The following is a 23,072-nucleotide window of genomic DNA, read 5'->3' as shown; positions in this document are numbered from 1 at the left end:
ACCACCCCACGGACGGAAGGTCAGCGTTACGAAGGCACACGCCACATTTCAGTATTTCACATGGTTTTATTACAAAACAAGCAACAAACCGTTTTAGAAAATTACTTTTTTGCTACATACCAATTTGAAGATCACATAATTTGAGAAGCGTAACAGTTTCCATGCACTCAGCTCAGTGCCTACAATGAGTGCATTTCACAGCTGAAACCTACTGGTTCAAAACACAGAATCACTCACCTTCCTAAGCAGAGAGGGAAGGGGTCAAACAGTACATTTTTGCCACATATTCGTTTTATTCAAATTCTACCTAGCATGAGTGACTAACTGCTGCAGGCAATAACAGTGAAAACAGGAGTAAGAAAAAAAAAGATGTTGGTAGAAAATATTTAATAAACGTGTCCATTTGACATGTTCGACCTTTATAAACAAAGCTGATTTGGGAAACTCAAATGTCCAAAATGTTATCTCCAGATGCCTTGGTTAAATGAAATTCCCCTGCTCAATTACTGAATCGTCCATTTAAGCTTTCTTAGAACACAGCTATATTGAGGAAGGGAAAAAAAACTTTTGCTTCCTGTGAACTATGATGCTGGACCTCAAACTTACTTTTTCTCATGTGAGCTCAGCATTCTACTCAGAAATGGATGTGCAGCTTCAGGATTTTTGACCTGAGGTCACACTACACCTTAGTACATTTATGATGTCTCACAGACTGCAAAAAACTTACCAACTTATGCTTACCAACCATCTACTGACCTTGAATAAGCAAATCCTTAAGCTTTCAAACTACTGGATGGTAAACACAGGTAAGCTATAGGGAAGAAACCTGAAATACTGCTACACATAGGGAAGACCACTTCAAGTCTTAAGCAAACAGCACAACTCAGAGAAGTTTTACCACAAAGAAAATGCAGACCTTTTTTGGTATTTTTTTTTTTAACTCAGATTTATTCCAGAGCCTAGGAACTTAACTACTAACCTAGACAGCATCCCCATCCTATTTTTTCCATTTGGTTCTACTTGACACATTTAAAACCGAATGTATTGGTCACATATGCACCACCTTTGGCTCACATGTGCAGTGACATTAAAAAGTTGTCAGATCAAACTGGCCAGAAGGTAAAAAGTATGGACACAAAAAGAATTCTGAAATAATGTTTGGGAATGAGAATGCATGTAGGCTTTGCTGAAGATAATTATATTTACCTGGTGTTGGAACTACATTAACAATGTTCTAAGTCAGAATTCCCAAAGTATTTGCCAATTAAAGGCCTGTATACAACCCAGACTTACAAGTATGTTTCATTTAACACTTCCTCAAAATATATCTTACTAAATAAAAAACATAATCAGCTTATTACAATGGCCAATTTAGCAGTAGTAACCTAGCAGAGTTTATTTTTAAAAGAGAGAGACACGGGTAGATTTTTACAATTTAAACACCAAAAGATGACATCTTTCCATGAGTTAGGGGATGTTTCAAGATACCAAAAAGTCCCTAATTTATTTCCATTAGTTCAGCATCACTTACTGTGTACTTTCTTTGACCTAGCTGAAGAATTTTCTTGAGGAAAATCTGAAGATGAAAACGGAGACAAGGCGCTTGAAGAATTTGGAATGGCTTCTTGGAATCAGGCTATTTGAAGTATGTTTTAACCTCAATCATTCATACATAAGTTAATTCCCAAACCAAGGATTTATGAGGACAGAAGTATACAAGAGTTTGCAGACAGAAAAGGGAAAAGAGAGAAAGATAGCCAATAGATTTGCTTTTTCATACCATGACCACTAGGCCAAGGTAACTCCAATACAGTGCAGTCAAGACAAGTACTTAACTTGACATAGGTTTCAAGGAAATTACACTGCCTGAAAGAAACACAGCCTTTCCCTTAAGCCACGAAAGATTTTCCAATGACATGTTTTTGCCTCTGTATTAGGTTTGGACAAAAGGAGGGGAAAGAACTTACCTATATAAAAATACTTCTCTCAGTCTCTTCCTCTAGTCCCTAATTTTTAATGTAAAGATATAATTAACTGACCTGGCTGATAAAAGTTGTAGACAGAAATGAATTAAGTTCTAAGTTCTCTTTCCTTTTAGGGAACTCTGATAAGTTCCTGGTAGCAGTTCACATTAAGTTGGGTAAATTCTCCCAGTGACCCTGTAAATAGTATCTTCTTGTCAAACGGAAGAAAGTGCATTCTAAAATGTGGGTAGGATACTCATCTGTGCTCTCCTGCCTGGGAAATCTCTAGTCAGCAGTGCATAACCTTTAAATCTATGTATTTATGCAGTTTCTATGTTATGAAAAACATAAATATCTCAAGATCATCTCTCTCTCTTTGCTGCTAAATACATGGGGCCTCATCAGATTACAGGTTGGATCACATGTTATACAAGACTTCGTTCAAAGGGCAACACAAGGAATAGAAAGAAAGCAGTTCTGCCAGGAAATACAATGCACAGCACTTGAAATTAGACTAACATTAGCCCATCAAAAAGAGCTGTGAAGGAAGGATTCAAGATATTCCATCTTTGCTAAAACAGACCTTTTCTTCTGTCTGGTAAACATGGATCAAAAACATTTAGCTGGATGAACTGTAATCCAACTCTTCCCAGCACCTGCTTTAAAGCAAATCTAAAACTCTGAGAGAGAGAGATCTATCACCCAAGTGATTTACTGTACACTTACTGGCCATCCACACATTCCAAATAAAACCATATCAAGGGAAAAGTCTATTCTACTCTGAACAGTCGTTAACATTTAACACTGACAAGGTCATCCTTCAGGCTGCACACAGAACTCAGGTGGGTAGGTCTATCAATCGCATGGGTGGTATTTTGGGGATCAAAGAACATCTAAACCAGAACGGAGTAATTCCCCAAATTACTGGCTGATACCCTGGGGTCGACTCTTTCCCCACATCTTATAAGAGGTCCCTATTTCTTCACCTATGGAGGTCCCATGAGGCGGATCTGCCCTGGTGGACATACTGAGAGCCACCTGCCAGCCCCCAGATCTGAACACCTCTCCCCAGAATTTATCCGGGCCAGGCTGGAACCAGGGTCTTCCACACCCCCGCCCCCACCTGGCCCTCCTTTCAGGTGGGTTAGTCCCACCCTTTTCCTTCCCTGTCAAACTTCAGCCAATAAACAGGAACAAGATAAAAAATCAGATGACTGATTCTGTGCCTTGTCTGAAAACAAAGGGAAGAAACTAAAATGAGGACAAGGAAATAAAACTTGGTTAGGGATGAAATTGGACTCCCAACTTCCTCTCACCAGGAAGACCTTGGAAACCGTCAAAGCAGAGGCCCCTCAACTCTCTCCACTGAGCGTGCATACAGGTCTAACCTAGTGACTGTCCCAAATTAAATACACTGCATTGATTTTTGTTTAAAGTCAGCTGGGTGGATCCTTCTGCAGAGCAACCACAGGAATCTGAATGCCAAAGGCCTCTGACTGTCCAGCAACAGGTAGAGAAACCGAGTCATGGCCTCCTTGAGCTCCCCCACCACCCCAGGCACCACGCCTCATCACACATCAGAGGTCCGTATGTTCTCATCATCGAGGCTGAACAGAAATGGTTTCTCCTTGGGGTGCTGGGGCTCCGATCTGTGCCTCGTCCGGGAGGACAGCGCTCCAGAAGTACTGCTCTCCCCCAGTCGAGGCATGAACAGAGAGTCCTCTGGAGTCTCTTCAGCTGGAAGCAGCTTCTCCCCAGCCTGGGGAACAGGTGTCCACGGCTGCCAGGAGGAGGCCACAGAGGGCGCTTTGCAGAGGGCTTTCTTTTCGTCCCCAGGTGGCCTCCCCCTGCACAAGACAGAGTTGGGCCCGCCCGAGAGGCTGGAGCTTCCAGATCGAATCAAAGAAATAGACCTAGAAAAGGACATTTCCTACAAAAATAAAAGCAAAGGAGAAAACAGAGTAAGGACTTCACTGACAATGTTCATCCAAGATGAGGACTCCCCCACGCCACCAGGGTCACCACCTCATGGATCACACAGACACTTGTCTACAGAAATTAAATACACCCAGTGGAATTTACTTGAGATGTGTCAAGGTCTGCCTGGCAGGGTGGTGTGCAGGAACACATCGGAAACTCAGTTTTTCTATCCAACCCTACCTCCCTTCTTCCACAACCAAAAACTAAGAATCAGTAGAAAGAGAAAAACAAGGCAGCCTAGGGCTCCCACTGCATCCAGGGACTGGGCTGCTTGCCTGTATCACCAACTAAAACCTGCCCGCTCAAGGGGAATTCGTCTCTCAGTCGACAGGGACGAAGTAGCAGAAGGAAGTGACTTACTCTGGGGTGGCACTTGAGGGCCTGGACAGCTGCCCCGATCTCCTTAATCCAGCTGTGCATGTCTTCTGGACTGTCCGCCTACAAAACGCCCACAGCATTTATGGAGATGTTTTTGGCGCTATGATTTCAGCCTTCTAGTCTCTGACTCAATCCGAAATTCATAAAATTACACCATTAGAGCCAGAAGGATCACAGAGATCATCTGGTCTAGTGGCTTTCAGACTTCTGAGGGTGTTTTTTTCCTGCAGAATCTTATTTGACACCCCATAAATAAACCAGCTCAAAGTGGAGCTTGCTCTGCAGGGAGGCAGAGGTTCTGAGGGAGGGAACTGCCTAGGGGTCCGTCCCCTGGTGAAGGCCCTCCCCCACTCTGGAGCCCAGTCAGCCTACGCTAGACTCCAGTCTCACATAAAAGGAAATGAGGTCCAGAAAGCCAACATTCAAGGTTTATGGCTGGCTTGCTCCAGGTCTCCTGACTCCCAGTGCAGTCATCTTTCCACTATAGTTATCTGAACAGAATAATCCCATTTTCCATTCTGGTCCTGTTTAAAGCCAAATCCTCTGTGAATTCTCCCAGCTATGTGTTAGCTCCGGGAACAGGGCTTCTTTCAAAGCACTAGCGACCCAGGTTTGTTCTGACTCCCTATCCAGGCCTCCAGAGTTGCTACATTTAGCACAAGCTTAACATGTGGGCACAGCTGAGCTATTAAAGGGCATTTTCCCCAGAAATACCTGCCATCCCCAGAAGGGGGCAGCAGCGGCTCTGTGAAGGAAGGAAGAGACATCAAGAGTCAAGCCCTGCTCCAAAGCTCCAGCTTTAGATGGGTTGAGTTCAGGGGAACCTAGCAATGTTTAATGAGGCCCCACTCAAGTCTTTTACTTGCCATCAATAGACCCACCCAAAATCACAAGCATGCATTTCCATGTCTGGGCATGCATATGTGCAGACACCACCCACAGCCCACAAAATTCTCCACACATACCCATTAATTTCTCCGCCTGAAAACTGATTCTTTCCTTTTGCATTTTATCAGGATAAAACATGAGCATTTTTTTTAAACCCTCGAACTAGCATCCCCACCCTTTCTGTCACGCCAAACAAACCATCCTGGTAGGTGTGTGCAGGAGACACTTAAAAGGGAGGAGGTTTCACACCCTGGCACACTGGGTCAAGAGGGTGTAGCTGCCTCCCCTACATTGCTAGAGCTGTGGGTTCACCTGCATGCTCTCCCCAAACTTTGCCCTGCTATCTGACAAGCTGGTGGCTTCCCAGGAAAAAGACCAATCCATCCCTAGTCCAAAAAGATAACCTGGACAAGGTCTCCAGGATTATTCCAGAGGCTAGTAGTTTACTAATAGCAGGGGGCTGGCCTGTCCCACAAGTGGAACTACTAGGAAAACCATTGAATGCATTTAGGTAAAGAAGTCTGAACAGTGCATGATACACTGTTCATCAGAATTAGTTGTTATTGTTTTATTATGATTATGATTATTAATGTATGGGGGACACAAATGAAGCCTTAAATTCCAACATTATAAACATGTTCACTGCTCTCTCCCTGAGACTTCTTTTGCTTCCCCTACTCCAACTGCAGATAATTCCTACCTCACGGACCAAACAGTCAGGATCAAGTAAGATACCTATTTGGGGGAAAGAAAGGTTATTTTGAGTTGGAATGAGATGGAGGTAATTAAACTCCCTAAGTAGAAAAGCATTTCCTAGAGATTTTCCTTCTAGAGAAACAAGATGATTTCATAGGGGAGATGCTGAAAGACAGAAGGAAAGAGAGATTGATGGTTGCTGAGGGAGGGAATCGGGTCTTCCCTGTCCCACAGGGGCCTGGCATTTTCACCAAACAGAGTGCAAGATCCCCACGATGGCCGTCCAATTATTATCACTTTCCAGGGCTGGTAAGCTACTTCTATTCCTTCACCACCTGTAGCAAAACACGCCCCACCCCATGGCAAATGTGCCCCCCACAAGCCACAGGCCACCTGTCCAATGTCCTTTGAGACCTCCCAAGCAACTCACATCTCTGGGAACAAATCACACAAGCCTGGGTGTCTTCATCCCAGCCTCCACTCAGCAAGGAGTCACTGAATCAAAGAAAACCAGGAATCGCCTGATTTAAATCCAGGAACTCAAGCACAAGACTCAAAATCCTCCGAAACACATTAAGATAATTTACAGTTCTCTAATTTAATAATGCTACTACTTGCATCTTTATGCATAAAGCTTTCTTCATACTTAAGATTCTTCGGCTCCCCAGGCAGGGAAATTACAAGATTAAAAAGTGCAAATTCTTTTAAGGCTTAATTACCTATGGCCAAGAGATTTCTGGCCAATAATATTGATTTCATTTACCAACAATCTATTTTTTTATATGCACCTTGCTAGATAAATATTACAATATTAAGAAATCTTTGTCAATATACTAAAGAAAATAATTAGATCTTCTTCTTAAAATATTTAGTAATAGAGATGGAAACAGTTTGCCAATTTTATTTCTTCCCTAATTCTGTTGTTCCATTTAAGGACATTTTTCTGTCAGATAACCAAGGTAGTTATTAACCAGTCATGAGGACAATAATAATAAACATTAGTAAACATTATTTTAATGTTTAATAAATGTTACATTAAAATATTATTCACGCAGGGGGGCCATCAGGTGAGAAATTGGGGATCAACAGAGGTGAGGCTTAGAACCTCACCCCCTGTTTTGAGAGAAATCTTCTGCATCCGTGGATGTTTTATTGCCCTTGTCTAGCTTGGATTAACACATAGTCTACAGGCACACACCTGATCATCTACATTTGGTCTCTTACAACACTAAACTATGTTTTCTACCTTAATCTTGCATCTACCTACCACTTCAGCATTTTATTTAAAAAAATAATAATAATAATAAAGGGAGAAATGTGGGATCCACATATAAATCAAGTATAAAAATCAAACGAATATTCATATTTGACCTGATTGTTTATAGTTCATAATGCGTGATCAAAACTGAAAGTTTCTGTGATGACTGCCCTTGTACTGTTCACCATGTAAGAACTTATTCACTATGTAAGAATTTGTTCACCATGTAAGAACTTGTTCGTTATGCTTCAGAAGATTGGAGACTGACGAAAATTAGGCTTGGGGTGGATTAATGATTGTGCATTGAGCATTGACTCCCCTATACAGAATTTTATTGTTGTTAACCATTTGATCAATAAATATGAGAGATGCCCTCTCAAAAAAAAATATTATTCAAATAGAAAAGCAGATACTATAACTGATCCCACCACATGAGAAGAAATGGACTAAGAATTTACTGAGATCACAGTTACAGTTATTAGTAATTTTACGAACTGGGATCCACTAGCAACAAAAATTCAGTAAAACCTCAGAAATTGCAGAACTAATGGTGTAAGTACCTATCTACCTTTCATGGAAAGCCTATATTTAGCTTCCATGAAAAACTCAAAAATATCTTAAAACCACATCACAAAGATAGCTTCATGAGCCAGAGTTAAAAAGCAGAGCTGAAGTCCACCCACTACATGGTGACTTAGTAAAAGACTAAAAAATGCAAAAACTAGTAGAACAAAAAGGGAAGTGCTAAGCTCACACCTTCATCTCTTCCTGGTGTCTGAAGTGTGTGCACTTGTTTCCTGTGCTTGGTTCAAAAGAAACAGTAAGGTTTCTGTCCTTGAGGGCAGTTTTTGAGGTGAGAGGAACAAAGGATATTAAAATCAGTCACTGCTGTCTGTGGTTTTAATGCAGTCCAAGGAGATTTTATTGAGTATCTACTATGAGCCCAACACTGAAACAGATGCCATGGTCTGAGGCAGTGAATTCTAGATGTCATCAGTAAAAAGGCTCCCAGTATCTATTCTGGTTAGTTCCGCTGCAGCTGTCCAAAATTTTTAGTCAGCTCCTTCATCCTATTCCCGACCTCTGCAGCCCTCCCTTCCCAACAGCTAACACCACCTGCCCTGTCCCCAAGAACCAGTCCCATCTTTAGATACAGCCCTGCCACATATAATTACATAGGTTGTCCACTACATAGTTCTAGTTGATGTCACTCACCTTAGAGTCTAAATCAAATTCCAAAGAGTTCTAGCCTAACACTCTGCAATTCACCTCTTATCAGTCTTGTCACGCCGTAACCCCTAGTTCTGGCAACTGTTTATGCCACACTACTAAAACCAGCCTGTATCACATTTCTCCTTTTGAATAGCCATCCCCCTCTTGATAAGCTGCCTAATGCCCCTTGCTTTCCATAACTGGTTAATGGGGAAATGATGAACCCCCATATGCTTTGTATTCCAAAGACTGAAATCTCATTTTGAGCCCTTGCCCAAAGCTGAGAACCATCTGTCTGCTGATGAGCTAGCTGTCAGCACAAGCTTAGTACATGGTTACTGCCAGACCCTGGATCTTTGTCACCATGATCCATCTGCCGAGACACCAGTTACCCCAGGCTGGTCTTTCCAAGTTCAGAGTGGGACTTCCTGGTTGTCTAGGATCACACCCTCAACATCTTGGGTTCTGCACCATGCTGCTCTTAAACAAAACAATGGGTAGGTCGTGTCCAGCACCTGCTGCCTCCCAATCAGTTCCGTAATTCACCTGGTTTACCATCTTGAACAAATAATTCACCTTCAGACAGTCCATCTCCTCACCTGGAAAATGGAGAGGACCTCAGATACTGCTGAGAATTAAGGATGTGCTGCCTGTAAACTGCTTAGCACTGTGCCTGGGATACCTAAGTGCCCAATAAATGCTAGTTTTTTAAAAAATAAAGACTACTCTGGTGTGGGAGCTCACAGGGCACAAATTATACACAAAGGGGACAGAGAAGGTAAATGCAGCAGAGACAGTAAATGGCCATCACCAAGGAATTGGAATCCAGCCCTACCCTGCTGCCCAAGTCTTTCTCTTCTGTCCAAGGAGTTCATTTCCCTGCCGTACCTGCCTGCAGTCTAGTCTAGCTTTCCTAGACACCAAGAATACATGGTTCTTTCAGGCAGATTTACTGACCCTAACCTTCAGAAGCAGGTCACAATGCCACTGCGCCATGGTGGGTAAAACTGCTGGTAAAACTGTGTGAACACTCACTATGCTCTTCCACCTTTTGCATGAAATATGATTTGACTTGGACAATGACTGATAGGCTGTCAAACTTATTCAGACTTCAGTATATGGTGGACTCATTCTCAAAAATGAATGAGACGAGTCTGTTACGGCAAGAAAAAGGATGAAAATATTTTTTGGCAAATGATAAATTTTGAGCTGTCAAAGCAAAAATTAGAATTTTAAAGATTAGAAAATTTGTGTCCACCTCCATGAGCCTGACAGCCTTCCATACTTCAAGATTTTGTTGATGATACCTGTGGTGATATTAATGAAGGTCACTTTTTAAAACTATACAATAATAATGTCAATTTTTGGAAGCTCTGCATACCTCAGTGAGACCACTATTTCTCAAATGACCAATGCACACAGTTATAAAACCATGCATTTGTAAAAAGGATCCACTCAAAGTGCAAAACTAACCAATGAATTTTAATATAAGAGTATGAGAGTTTATTGATACTGGTTTCCAATCTCCCACTGCATCTAAACATTAAGAAACTAACCACTTGTCAAGTTTTGATAGAGAATCCAAGAATATCCACAATTATCTGGAAAAAGCTATTTAAATATTCCTTTTTTTCCAAATACACATCTGTGCAGGGCCAGATTTTCTTCATATTTTTCGATCAAAACAACATATGGCCACAGATGCAGAGGCTGATATTAGTATCCTGCTGTCTTCTATCAAGCCAACCATTAAAGAGATCTACAGAAACAAAAATCAATGCTACTCTTGTTGCTCTTCTGATTTTAGAAATAGTTATTTTTCATAAAATGTTACCTGTGCTAACATAAATGAGTTTATAATTGCTATTTTTAAATGAATTACTACACATTTTTAATGATTTTTCATTTACACTCTTCTCTGAGTTTCATTTACACTCTTCTCCATAAAACAGCTTTGCCCATTCACTCATTTATTTTCAGAGTGATTTTAGTGTTCTTTCATCCCAGCCACGTGGGAGCAGAAGGCAAAGGGGGATAGAAGTGATGAGAAGCTGCTGGTAAATGTGCACACACTCACAGATGGTGCAATGTCTTTTGAACATTTTTTTGTTGGGGTTCATGTTGCCCAAATCACTCTCTCTAGTCCAGAGCTCTGTCCTGTCCTCTTATCCCACATAACCACTCAGGTAACAAATATTTACTTAGTACCACCCATGTGTCAGGCATTTTTCTCAGGGCCCTCGTAACATGTCGCCACATAACATGACCCACAGACCCTGTGAACTCAGACCCACCTAGGCTCGTCCCAGCTTTGCCCTCAGGGTCCTGCCCCCAGAGCTCCTCTCCGGATGAGATGACTGCTGCCACACGGCACCCTCAAGCCCAGGCCAAACACCCGGGCAACATCCCAGCCTCTCCTCTTTCCCTCCACCCCATGTCCAGCCAACAAACAAGTCCTGGGAAGAGCTCTTCAATAGCTTTAAATTTCCCACTTTTCTCCATCCATGCTAGTCCTGCTTCCTTTATCCCTCGCCTGAATGACTGTAACAGGGGCATTTACACTCTTCTTTTGCTTTTGTTTTTTGTTTTTATTTCCCACCCCCATCAGCGAGATTGCTTCATGCCTGTCCTTTCCACCATATTCTGCATTTCCATGGTGGCATCACCTGACCTCTTAAATGATTTTTTCAATTTGCCTGTGTCAACGTTTACCCTTTGTTCAGTGAAGTTCTATTTCATGCATCTGCCTTTACAGTATCATACAGAAGTATTTCACGCCCTAAAAACTAGCCTGTGTTCATCTATCCAACCTTCCCTCCCCCGCCCCTTCACACCGGGGTAACTGCCTGTTTACATGACTCTCTCTCTCTCTCAAGATCCGTTGTTTCATGCAGTGTCCCCAGCATGAGCCAAGCGCCCGGCACCCTGAGGACACTCTACAAATCGGTGTTAAACGCAAGAACTGGAAACCCTTACTGCACTGACAGTCTAAACTTCGTCCCTGAATGCCAACGGAGCGGCCTCTAACACCCCGGTGCCACTTTCCACAGCACCCCTAGGCCAGCTCTTTCCAGATGACTAGTGCTTGTCAGAATGAACGGAACCCACCGAGGCTGAGGCTGTTAGCGCGACTGCTGGGCTTGGGCAGAAGCCCCACGTAGGGTCAGGTCTACAGGAGCTGTAACCCAAGAAACGGGGGCAGGAGTGACCCCATGGAAGACAGGGAATTTAGTGGGAAGTGGCACTTGGGCCACAGAAGAGCGCCAGGAGCCCTCCAAGGCTTTGGCGGGGGAGCCCCACATTCACACCAGCCCACCACACAGCAGCCTACGGCTAGCAGGGCAGCGCGGCCACGGTGGGGTGGGGACTCGGCCCTGAACGCCTACGCCCTTCTTGAACAGCTGCCTTTCTAGCTCCAGTGGTTTTAGAAGGAACTGGGAGAACTCCAAAGGAGTGGGTGGCGGGGAGAAGCTACTGAGAGCTGAAGCGTCAGAGCCCCAACAATGGCTTGCTCTGAGCAGCTGGGCTTTGCACCTGGCGCCCGCACAGGGCCCTCTGAGCTTTGTCTTCCGCACACAGTGATGTCCACACTCAGAGGGGCTTATAAATACCCTCCGAGGAAGAAGTGAAACCACTGGCCAGTTCTCCTTTTCTCTGCTTAGCTGGTGTGCACAGCGGAGAGCAGCTGGTTCAAACTCACATTCCCCCGTTTCGCAGCTCAACCTGCTCTTATTATTTTTATGGTTGGGAAGCTTTCAGCAAACATCCTGTTTAGAATAAAAAGGGATTCAGACTGACTATCAGGGGCTAAATTTACCACCTAGAAACTTCAAACAGAATTAAAGAGAAAGCAAAAGGGTAAGGCCTCTGGTGCGCCATTCACAGAAATGGAAGGTAGTCTTCTGGAAGCAAGCATCTCACCTGCACGTAGAACGTCCTGGAGCTTGTTATAATTTCAAACAGGTTGTCCCGCATTAGAAGATCACTAGACAGAGAAAGAGAGGTTACCAGGCATGCTGGTGCACACACTGAGGACCTCATTCGTCTAAGCCAGGCACCCATGCCCTCTACCAGGGAAGGGGTCTCCCAGGCCAGTTCTCCTTCAGCCTCTGCCTAAAAACTATTACAGGGCTGTCCTGGCCTCACTTCCTAGGCCTCAGGAAGGTGCCCGATCCCCATGGAAACCACACACACCACGTGTTCTAACAAGTTAAAGCTCCTTTCCCTCTTAAACCTCCTGCCTAAAATCCACCTACAGTTGTGTCTTATTTTTTTTTTTATAGTGGCTAAAATGTTTGAAGTGCTTTGTGCAAAGCACTGTTTGGGTGCTTTTTTTTAGGGTCAAGTAGATGAAAATTTTATTGGTTTTATACAAATACATATAGAGAGAGAGACAGAGAATTGACATATATATTAGTTTCAGGTGTACAACATAATGATTATATATGTGTATATATATGTATTTTGTATATATTGTGAAATGATCATAAGTCTAATTAAAATCCATCACAAGTAAAACAATGAAGCAAAACTGAAGGAGCAAAACAGCAGCAGACTCACAGACTCCGAGAAGGGATTAGCGGTTACCAAAGGGGAGGGGAGGGGAACACGGGAGGGGAGGGAGGGAGAAGGGAATTAAGGAACATTATAATTAGCATTCACAATATAGGCAAGTCATGGAGAAGGCACTACAGCATGGAGAAGACAAGTAATGACTCTATAGCACCTTACTACACTGATGGACAGTGAGTGCAACAGGAGTGGGGGAGGTGAGGACTTGATAATATGGGTGAATGTTGAAACCACTGTTATTTATGCAAAACCTTCATAAGATTATATATCATGATACTTTAATGAAAAAAAATTCATCACTATAAATAGTTACAATTTTTTTTTCTTGTGATGAGAATTTTTAAGATCTACCCTCTTAGCAACTTTCAAATATACAATATAGTCTTACTGACTCTAGTCACCATTCTGCACATTACATCCCATGACTTATTTTATAACTGGATGTTTGTACCTTTTGACCCCCTTCACCCATTTCAGCCACTCCCTACCCTGTGCCTCTGGCAACCACCAATTTGTTTTTGGAGTTTTGTTGTGAGTAATTTCATCCAATCTTCACAAGAACCCAATTAGCACTTATGACTTTCCCCACTTTATGGATGAGGAAAATCAGTCTCAGAGAGGTTGCGTGACTGGTTCATAGTGCAGGACTTAGTAAATAGCAGAGCTGGGACTTGAACTCAGGTCAAACTCCAGAGTCCACACTTTTAATGACTTCCCTGCCATTTGCCTCTCCTAAGGGAGCCAATTTTGTCATTTCCAAAGCCTTCCTTCCCACAAGCAGAGGCCTCATCAGCGTTGTTAAATTCCTGTTCTGTGCCTCCTTACACTGTGCTGAGGAGATGGGTAGCCCAAGAGGAGAAAGGGAAGGCCAGTGTACATGACTTAAGATGCCTCAGATTGGGAGAGTTTAGGAAAAGGAATTCTGATCCCAAAGGATCCCAAAGGCATCCCATCCACCTGGCACTTGGGAGGTAACCATTTCCTAATGGAAAGATAAGCACATTAAAAAATACTTGCTCACCTAAATATCAAGCAAAATGTGAGTGGATAAAGAATAGTGGTACATATATAATATGGTGGAATATTATTCAGCCATGAAAAAGAATGGAACCTTGCCATTTATGATAACATGGATGGACCTACAGGGTATTATGGTCAGTGAAGTAAGTCATAGAAAGGAAAAAAAAACTATGGTTTCACTCATATGTAGAAACTAAAAAACAAAACAAACAAAACAGAAGTAGATTCATAAATAGAGAACAGGCTGGTGGTTGCCACAGGGGAGAGAGTGGGGTAATGGGCAAAATAGGTGAAGGAAAAAAAAGTTAGGGGAATGTTTAATATCTTGATCTGAGAAATGGTAACATATGTGTATACATGTGTCAAAATTCACTGAGTTGTACACTAAGATCATGCATTTTATTGTATGTAACATAACACAATAAAAATTAGGAAAAAAAGAAAAACAAACAAAAATATTTGTTCTTCCTGTGCAACAGGAGTCATTCAAAGCTGCTGTGAATCACCCTTGCATTATGGGACATCAGGGACTTTGTCAAAAGGAGGAGAAAAGAAAAGGCATGTTAAGTTCAGGGGGAGGCACTGGCCTAAGCAGTGATCCATGCAGAACTGCTGAAAAGTGGGAAACCTAAGGGCACAGCCGCCAGCCCAGCCCTTGCAGGCAATGAGGGTCCAACCCCAGCCCTGACAAGCACCTCACCACCACTCTCTCCTCCATTCCTCTGTTCCTTTTGTCTCCAACAGAGGAAAATCATATCAGCTCATCCACTCAGGAGCCAGAGTAAGATATGGGAAGGTGAGTTCGCCCAGTGTGGTCTTAGCTGCTCCAGCTGAGATGTGGTGAGTCAGCCACACGACCTCAGTCCCTGTCGCTAGATCTCAGGAGGTTCTTTTTTTTTTTTAATTTTTTTATTAAAGTTTCATTGATATATGATGTTATAAAGGTTTCACATGAGCAACATTGTGGTTATTACATTCACCCATATTATCAAGTCCCCCCCCACACACACCCCATTGCAGTCACTGTCCATCAGCACAGTAAGATGCTATAGAGTCACTACTTGTCTTCTCTGTGCTATACTACCTCCCCATGACCCACCTACATTATGCTCTCGGAAGGTTCTCGATCAGCACCTCAGAGAGTGGTAAATGAAGATTTAAGCGGGCAAATGGGAGTTGTGACCCGAAGAGAATGAGCAGAGACAATTACCCAGACTTGACCAGACACTCGTGAGTCTTGAGAACATCCTTGAGAAATATAGTGCGCAGTGGCTCTCGGTCCTAGTGGGGAAAAAAGGAAAGATAGGTAAATGAGGCTGCATAATGCCATGAGCAAGACCCGCTGACAGAGGCGCCTCTCTCGTCAGAGATGATTGACTAAACCTGGCTGCAAGCAAGGCAAGGTCTTAAAAGAACCAACAAGAGAGAAAAATCTAAGATGCAGTGTGGCGCTGACCACAGAGCAGCACGCGGCGTCGAGGGAGGGAGGAAGTTCAGGCCCCTTTAATACCACTGTACAGCCGCGCACACAACGAAGTGGAGGTATGCAGAGGCACCCGGGGAGCCGGTGTGCGGGTGCCCACGCCTCTACTGGGCACACACGTGGGCGTTATTCAGGGCCTTCTGCGTCCACGACCTCAGAAGGGCTCCAGAGGGACCACAAACCTGCTCACACTTGAAGTAGCAGATGGTAAAGTCATCGAGTGCAAAGAAGCGACGTTTCCAGCTCTTCCGCTGAAATAAAAAGTAAAGAGCAGGGCATTAGAAACAGGTCCCAGCATCATGGAGGTTGTTCTACTTCTAAGTCCCACCGACCCAGCCCCACGGAAGCCAGGCTCCACATTCAGCAGCAAGCGGACTTCTATTAGGGGCAATGCCTCTGGTATGACTGACCCACGGCTCAGTGGGCGGGGCCATTGTGTGGGCGGGGCCAGACGAGGCCTGAAGCCCCTCCTCCCGCCCTGCCCTCCCCTCCGCCACGCCCACTCCCAGCTGCTCACCAGGCCCGCCGCAGCCCCAGTGACAACACTCACCACGTTCCCTTGCTTCACGCAATAGCCGCTCTTAATGAGGGGGGGTCCCGAGGGAGTTCGGCAGCCGGTCGTGGGGATATAACTCTGTGACCTTCGCAGGATGGCGTGGGACCCCGGCTCGCTCCCTTCCCCCCCATCCCCGCCATTCTACAAGGAAACAGCATCCGGATTAGCACCTCCCCCTCGTTCCTCATGCAGCCACACCCCCGACCCCACCCAGCCCTCTTGCCTCTTTACCCACTATGGCAGTCAGAGAAGAAATAAACAAGAAAACAATCATTTACTGCTCCCATCAGGCCCTGTACTGGGTGCTTTCACAGAGGGAGCTCGGAGACTGGGCAGGCCCAGGCGAAAGGGAAGGACAGAGAACACAAGCCAGAGAGGGGATCAGCGTGGGAACCGGGAAGGACAGTGGGCTGGTGTCCAGCCTCACCTGCCTCCTGCAGCCCTGTTTCATATGGGATTTACAAGTGCTAACCTCCTGCTCAAGTCCAGGACCATACTGGCCACACCACTTCAGGATGTGGTGGCTCAATTTCTGCACTACCATCATTCATACCCACTTGTGCCCTGTATTTTCTCGGCCACCCCATCTACCCTTTTCTCAGGACAGACACCCTCTGTGCCCATCATAGGCATACGGCCCTCCACCACACTATCACACCCTCACCACACTCTGGTGCCCAGGCCCCAGCACCTGGTTGATGGGTGTGTGCACCACCACCCCTCCGATGATCTCTGTCTTGTAGGCCACCTGTGGCTTCTTCTCCAGGGCTTGAGGAACTGCTAGGCTTTTGAGAACTTCAGTAGTCAGGGGCAGGCCCCCAACTTTGGGTACCTGAGGAGGATGACAAGATGGTCAACAGGGAAGCAGATGGCTTAGGAAAAGCAGGGACCCAAAAGCAGGATGGGAAAAAGAGCAAGAAAAGTTAATGTGCCAAATTATAGTAGATATCCCTCACTTTCCCAGCTCTTCCACAGTTCATACCTGAAAATGAGGAACTCTTCCAGCAAGCAACCCCCTACAAACACACACACGCACATACCGTTAGCCAGCCCTTTCCTGGCGAGGGACCAAAGAACAGCGAACACAGACATATGTCCTGCCCTCATGGCACAAACATCCCTACAGGGCAGACAGACAAAAACATAGCAAAGCAATCATGATAATTATAAATTGTGGGGAGTGCCATAAAGAAAAGAAACAGGAGCTGAGCTAGAGGACAACCGGGGACTCATTGAAATGGAGTGGTCGGCAGAGATCTGAGGCAGAGATGCTGAAACAGTAACCTGGAGGATGACATGGAACCAGGATGTAAAGATGGCAGGAAGCCTGCTGGGCAGGAGGGAATGGGTGACACCCAGGCAGTAGACAGGGTAGAATTAGGGAGCGTGAGCTTTGGAGCCTGGCAGCATCACTCCTGACCTGTCACTAACTGAGTGACCTTCCACAAATCTCTCTCTCTAGGCCAAAACTGTCTCATGAGAAATGGGAAGAGGAATAGCATTTATGTCACAGTATTGTGGTTATCAAATGACAGAGTATATACATTTTGAAACTTTAGAAAGTTTCAAGGATATAAAAGTGTGACAAGGTATTTTAATGAACATTTCACAAATGGTACTAACATGGACAAACACAGCCCTTTTTGAGGAGTGAGTGATCTTTGTCCCTCTCCTTGACAGGGTCCGGGAGCCATGGCTGCTCAAACCATCGTGGAATGTGTGTGGCTGGTTTAAGATCACAGGCCTCAGGGTTGCAAACTAGTGGCCCAAAAGCAGACTAACTCAAGTTTTGTTTGTCCTACACAGTGTGTTTTTCCATCTATGTTTAAAATTTGGAATATTTCACATAAAAATCTGGACTTCCAGATAAGCAGTGTTTCTCGCTCTAGATGGGGAATACATTCCTCAGTTAGCCAGGATCCCTACCATTCTCCCCGCCATGAAGGCCACATGTCAGGTGCTCCTTACCCCCATTTATGTCATTGTTTTTCTTCCTCCTTGTCCACTTCACTCATTTATGCTGGAAACTCTGGTGAAATCTTTCATTTTGTAAGAAAATAACAGGCCCAGAGCAGTTGAGTCATTTGCCCAAAGCCATGATTGGTGACTACAGAATGAACCCTGACACCCAGCCAGTGGATGGGCTAAGCACTGCTTCACAAAGCCAGTCCTTGATGAGAACTCAGTGGCCTAGATGGATCTGCCAGGAAAGCAACCACGGACCCATGAGAAAAGCTAACATCCTCTTCTGCTTCTTCTACAGCCTTGGGAGACACAAAGACCCAAGAATCCACACTTTCTGAGAGCTTGCAGTTCAGAGCCATATGAGAATTCTGCCAGGGATGGGGACCAAGGACCCCTCCATTCAGTGCCTGTTCAAAGGCAGACCCCCATGATTATGCTGGGGATCCAGAAAGAAGAGACCCCTCCTCCTGGCCTGTGCACCCAGTTTACATCGACAAAGACAGTTTACTCTGCCCACCAGCTTGCCAGATGTGGCCAGAAATCCACCTTCTCTTTCCTTTCCAGCTGCCTGACAGGCAACAGCAGTTCCCAGTCCTTTGGCTCCCATTCAGTACGAGGCCATGTGCTAAGCTCTTTACTGCATTATCTCTAATCTCAAGCAATCTTACCAATAGGTGTTATTTTCTCCATTTTATAGATGAGGTAAAGGAAAACTCATTAACATGAAAGACTCTGCCCCTAGGACTACCTGGCGCCCCATTGCTAAATACCACTACCTACCTGCCCCTTCCTTTCTATCTTCCTCTGAGCTTTGCTGCTGTGCAATGGGTGTTGATAATTGCTGGGATGGTTAGTGATATAATCACCATGGGATAACAGAAATTTCACTGCAAATGACCCAGCAAAGAAGGTGGGGGCGGCAGTATCCTTGAGTTCCCAGGGGCCAGAAAAGGACTTGCAGAGGCTTGGCTGCTGTGTTGCCTCTCAGAATCTTGCCAGCCCACCTGGGGAAATGCTGGCTCTCCCTACTTATGCCCTTGCATCGTGGGCTGCTTCTCATCAACTTCCCAGAGACCTGCCAAAGCCAATCCCATTTCCTGAAGCTTTGAATCGAGCTGAGGAAGATGCTTCACTTTGCACATAAGGTGCTGCAAAATAAATACGCTTGTAATCAGTGTGGTGTCCCAGCCCCCCATCTACCCCTCATCCTGGGACACATGATGCAGGATGGTGTGAAAGTGGAGAAAGCTATAAACCCTTCCAGGGCACAAAAACCCATCTTCTTCCTTCTATCCCACGGACCTTTGGCAGGAGGATGAAGAGATGCATACAGAGTAAAGGAAAGGGAGGAGGATCCTGCAGATGGCGGAGACCCTGCAGAAGGGCTTTGACATTCCAGCAGGCCTTTGGACTTTCAGTCTTTGGGCACCAACATGCTCCTTTTCACTCCTGCAGCCTATAACTTCTGCTGTCTGCGGCCAAAGGAGGCAGAGGGGAGTAACTACTTAAAGTAACTCTACACTTCTCGCAGGCTGTGGAGCCCCGTTCACCTGGCTGGGACAGAGGAGGAAATCCAGGAGAAAATGCTGAACAGGAATAAAGTACATCTGAACCTTAAACAGCACAGGTTTGAACTGCGCACGGCTGCTTCTGTGTAGATCATTTTTTATTAATATGTGGGAAAAATTTTTGGAGATCTGCAACAATTTGAAAAAACATTTCCATTTATCTGTTTACTTTATTCTAAGAATATAGCATATAAGACATGTAACACATAAAACATGTGTTAATTGACTGTTGGTTATCGGTAAGGCTTCCAGTCAACAGTAAACTATTAGCAGGTACATTTTGGGGGAGTCAAAAGCTATATGCAGATTTTTGACTACACAGGGGTCAGTGCCCCCAACCCCCATTTCGCTCAAGGGTCAAACTATATTAGACATTGAAAGAATATCCCAACCTGTGGAAGACGTAGAAGAGTAAAGACCCCAATACGAAGGAAGACCTTTACTAAAATCAGTATTTGAGGGCCATGCACACAAGCATATGGGTTAGCAGACATGGGAGTCAGCAGCCATCTCCTCCCTTGTCTTTCCACGGATTTAGCAGGGCTTATCAGAACAAGCTATGGAAGCAGAACCAGTTCAATGACTGAACTGCACTCTGATGGGGTCCGGCATCACAAGTGCGGGGCAGGTGCATCCAATCCTTCTATCGATTTATTTACAAAAGCCCAGAGGTCTCTGGGAGACTGTCTGCCCAGAACATAATGGTTATCACTGGAAGTAACTAGAATGTAAGCATTTCTGACTAAATGATACAGAAAACCAAACTTTTTAGCATATAAACCATGGTTTATAGACCAGAAGTCTACCTATACTCTTGGGTAAAGGTTTAGTTTTTTTCCAAAGCAGTTTTTCCTCTCCTCCTTCCTACTTTTCTCCTTTCTCTGCATGTCTCAGGAAGAAGAAAGAAGTTCTTCAACAGCCAAGTCAAGAAAAATGAGAGAACTCACAGAACAGTCAGAAACTAGTTCAGAGACGCTTTGAAATGGAAGGCTTTTCCAGGACAGCTTGGTGGACAGCCGGGACTGATCCCCGGGCAACCTTTTACATGCTTTCCCCTTTACTCAACTTCTCAGAGTCAGCAACCCACTTTCCAATCCCACCACATTCTGAATCAGCATCCCAGAACTACCCAAAACCCAACTGACCAGGAGCCCTCCCAGGAAGCACAAAAAGAGGACGCTCCATAAACTTCCTCTTGAACTTGATTCAAACTCATACTCTCAGTTCAGCTCTGTGGTTAGTCATCCAAGGTATTAAGAAGAGGTAGGGGGAACCGGTCTAAACGGCTCTCGGGAAAGCCCCTGCTGCCTTCGAGAGTCTTTCCCCCTGCATAACAGGCCACATTCTGGGAAGAGTACTGCCTCCCCGCAGAAAGGACAAGGGCCCTACGTACTGTGATTTTGCTGGCTTGGTTCAGGGCTTCAACCCAGTCCTTCAGATCCTTCTGATCGTTGGCCTGCAGAAAATACCTCTGCGAGAGGGCATTGATGACTGCAAAATGTCAGGTGGGAGCAGAGAGAAAACCCAGATCAGACACAGGCAGCACCACAGGGCTCTGCAAAACTAAGGGGCTTGAGAAAAGCGAGGTGGAGGACCCCACCAAGCCAGTGAAGACACTTTCCACCATGCACAGTCCCCTGCACAAGTGTTTGGGAGGCGGCAGGCTATGATGGTGAAGTTGTGCTCTCTCTTTAAAATTGTGGATTATCCATCAGCCATGAGAGACACCAAACTTCAACAACAGCCGTAATATGATGCGATGCAGTGGGGACATTGCTAGTCCACCGTCAGGAAGACACATGCTTGAACTGCTTTTTAGGGTGCTGACAGATTCACAGTCAAAATGATACACGAAGAATTCTGGACCCTTGTTTCCCGTGACACAGCTGGCCTGGGCGAGGAGTCCTGTCTGCTGTTGGGACATGGAATGAAGCTTGCCTAAGATCAAATCTGTGATCTTGACCTTATTTTCAACTGGTTCCTTCTGCTGAGCACTCCATGAGGTCAACAATCTACTTCTGGGCTCATCATGAATTTTTAGATCTGCTCACCGCAAAATTCCAAGGCAGTCATTTTTGAGCTTAGCAAGGATTTTTTGAAAGAAATGGAGAATGAGAGCACCGAAAAGTTTGAACCAACCTGAAGTTGGGGGAGAGGACAGCTCAAGGGACCTTTTATTCTGCTGTCATAATAATAAGCCAGAACTACAGGAGGTGAGCCTCATGGAGCAGGCACAGAATTCGTGAGGTCATTCATTCACTCAGCAAATAGCACTGAGTGCCCACTCTGTGCCAGGAGCCACTCTGTGTGTTGAGGACACAGCAAAGGAATACCCCCGCCTTCATGGAGCTGGGATTCAGAACCACCTGGATAAACAGAAGCTATCTGTTAGCCTCTGCTCAAAGCACTTAGCATGGTGCTGAGAATGTAGTCCACTACCAAATAAATACTGATTATTCAGTAATTCGGGACATCCATGGAGGGGCTTTGCTTCCTGTGTCATCCCCCAGTTCTGTCACCCATTTGGCAACACTAAGACTCTCAACAGGACCCTCCTTTTTTATTATCCTCCCATCTTCCTGAGTCTCTTCACCACTACTCAGCTCTGAGCTGAGGGCTTCCCAAAATTACAAGTAGATACCTTGCACCCCATCCTGCAGAGTCAGGAAAACTGAAACACCTTTTGTTATGAACAGTCTCCGCAGTGAAGCCAAGGGAAGCTGAATCACTGGAGGCCCAGGCACCTCGCTGTCACTGAAGACACTCACACGCACAGGGTGTAAGTCACATGCGATCACAGGACTGCCTCCCAGCAGAAGAGGAAGCTGCTGCGGGAGCCTTCAGGAGACCGTCCTGTGGCTCAGTACTTACCAAAGCAAAACGGGGTTTTCGGTTTCTGCTTTGACGTAGCTATGCTCACCTAAATCAAATTAAAAAAAAAAACATGAATATGTTTCTAACAGTGTTGTGAAGAATTTTTTCTGAAATTTTTTTACTGTGACACTTTTCATACAAAAGGAAGGGTATACAAACCATATAGGAACATTCGGTTGTGAGAAGATTTAGTAATATGTTTAATTGTTGAATCACTGTTACACATGTGAAGCCAATATAATATTGTATATTTCACATTTCAATTAAAAAACATTTTTTTAACATATACGAATAATAAAATGGAAACCCTGGACTCACCCATCCAGATTAAGAAATCAACCATTATCAGCCTCAGCCTTGTTTCTTAGAATGCCCCTCCCTGATAGAATCCTCAGAAAGAATCACTATCTTGATGTCTGTGTTCATCTTTATCTTTGCAAAAACACTTTTAAAAGCCACTGAGTTCTGACAAAATTCTCTGTGGACCACAAAACCCATAGTGGCCCCACTCACACCAGCAAGATTCTCCTCTTCCTCTACCACCAACCCTCTCCCTGAACAGTTCTCCCAACTGCAGGTGGTTTTGCTACATATACACAGATTAAGAGCTCACAGAGAGCTGAGGCACCAGGTTACTACACTTGGACACACAGATCAA

General features: G+C 44.7%; 1 protein-coding gene across 2 annotated transcripts in view; it reads right to left on the bottom strand.

Annotated features, from left to right (window-relative positions):
- Positions 1-46: 46 nt before the first annotated feature.
- PLEKHA2 (pleckstrin homology domain containing A2) overlaps positions 47-23,072 on the bottom strand; it is a 52,930-nt gene continuing 29,904 nt past the window's right edge. Inside the window, exons 5-13 of one of the 2 annotated variants that reach the window (XM_037015000.2) lie at positions 22,412-22,460; positions 20,934-21,031; positions 16,699-16,839; positions 16,002-16,148; positions 15,634-15,702; positions 15,179-15,249; positions 12,298-12,361; positions 4,305-4,382; positions 47-3,894 (exon numbers count right to left, since the gene is read on the bottom strand). In XM_037015000.2, the coding sequence (XP_036870895.1) occupies positions 3,535-3,894; positions 4,305-4,382; positions 12,298-12,361; positions 15,179-15,249; positions 15,634-15,702; positions 16,002-16,148; positions 16,699-16,839; positions 20,934-21,031; positions 22,412-22,460 (1,077 nt within the window). In that variant the 3' untranslated portion in view covers positions 47-3,534. The remainder of the gene's footprint in view (positions 3,895-4,304; positions 4,383-12,297; positions 12,362-15,178; positions 15,250-15,633; positions 15,703-16,001; positions 16,149-16,698; positions 16,840-20,933; positions 21,032-22,411; positions 22,461-23,072) is intronic. The other variant, XM_037015002.2, reaches the window with a different exon arrangement.

This window comes from Manis javanica, chromosome 12, assembly GCF_040802235.1.
Source record: "Manis javanica isolate MJ-LG chromosome 12, MJ_LKY, whole genome shotgun sequence".
NCBI lineage: Eukaryota > Metazoa > Chordata > Mammalia > Pholidota > Manidae > Manis > Manis javanica.
Note: the sequence above shows the minus strand (reverse complement) of the source record. Positions and strands in the feature narration are given on the sequence as shown.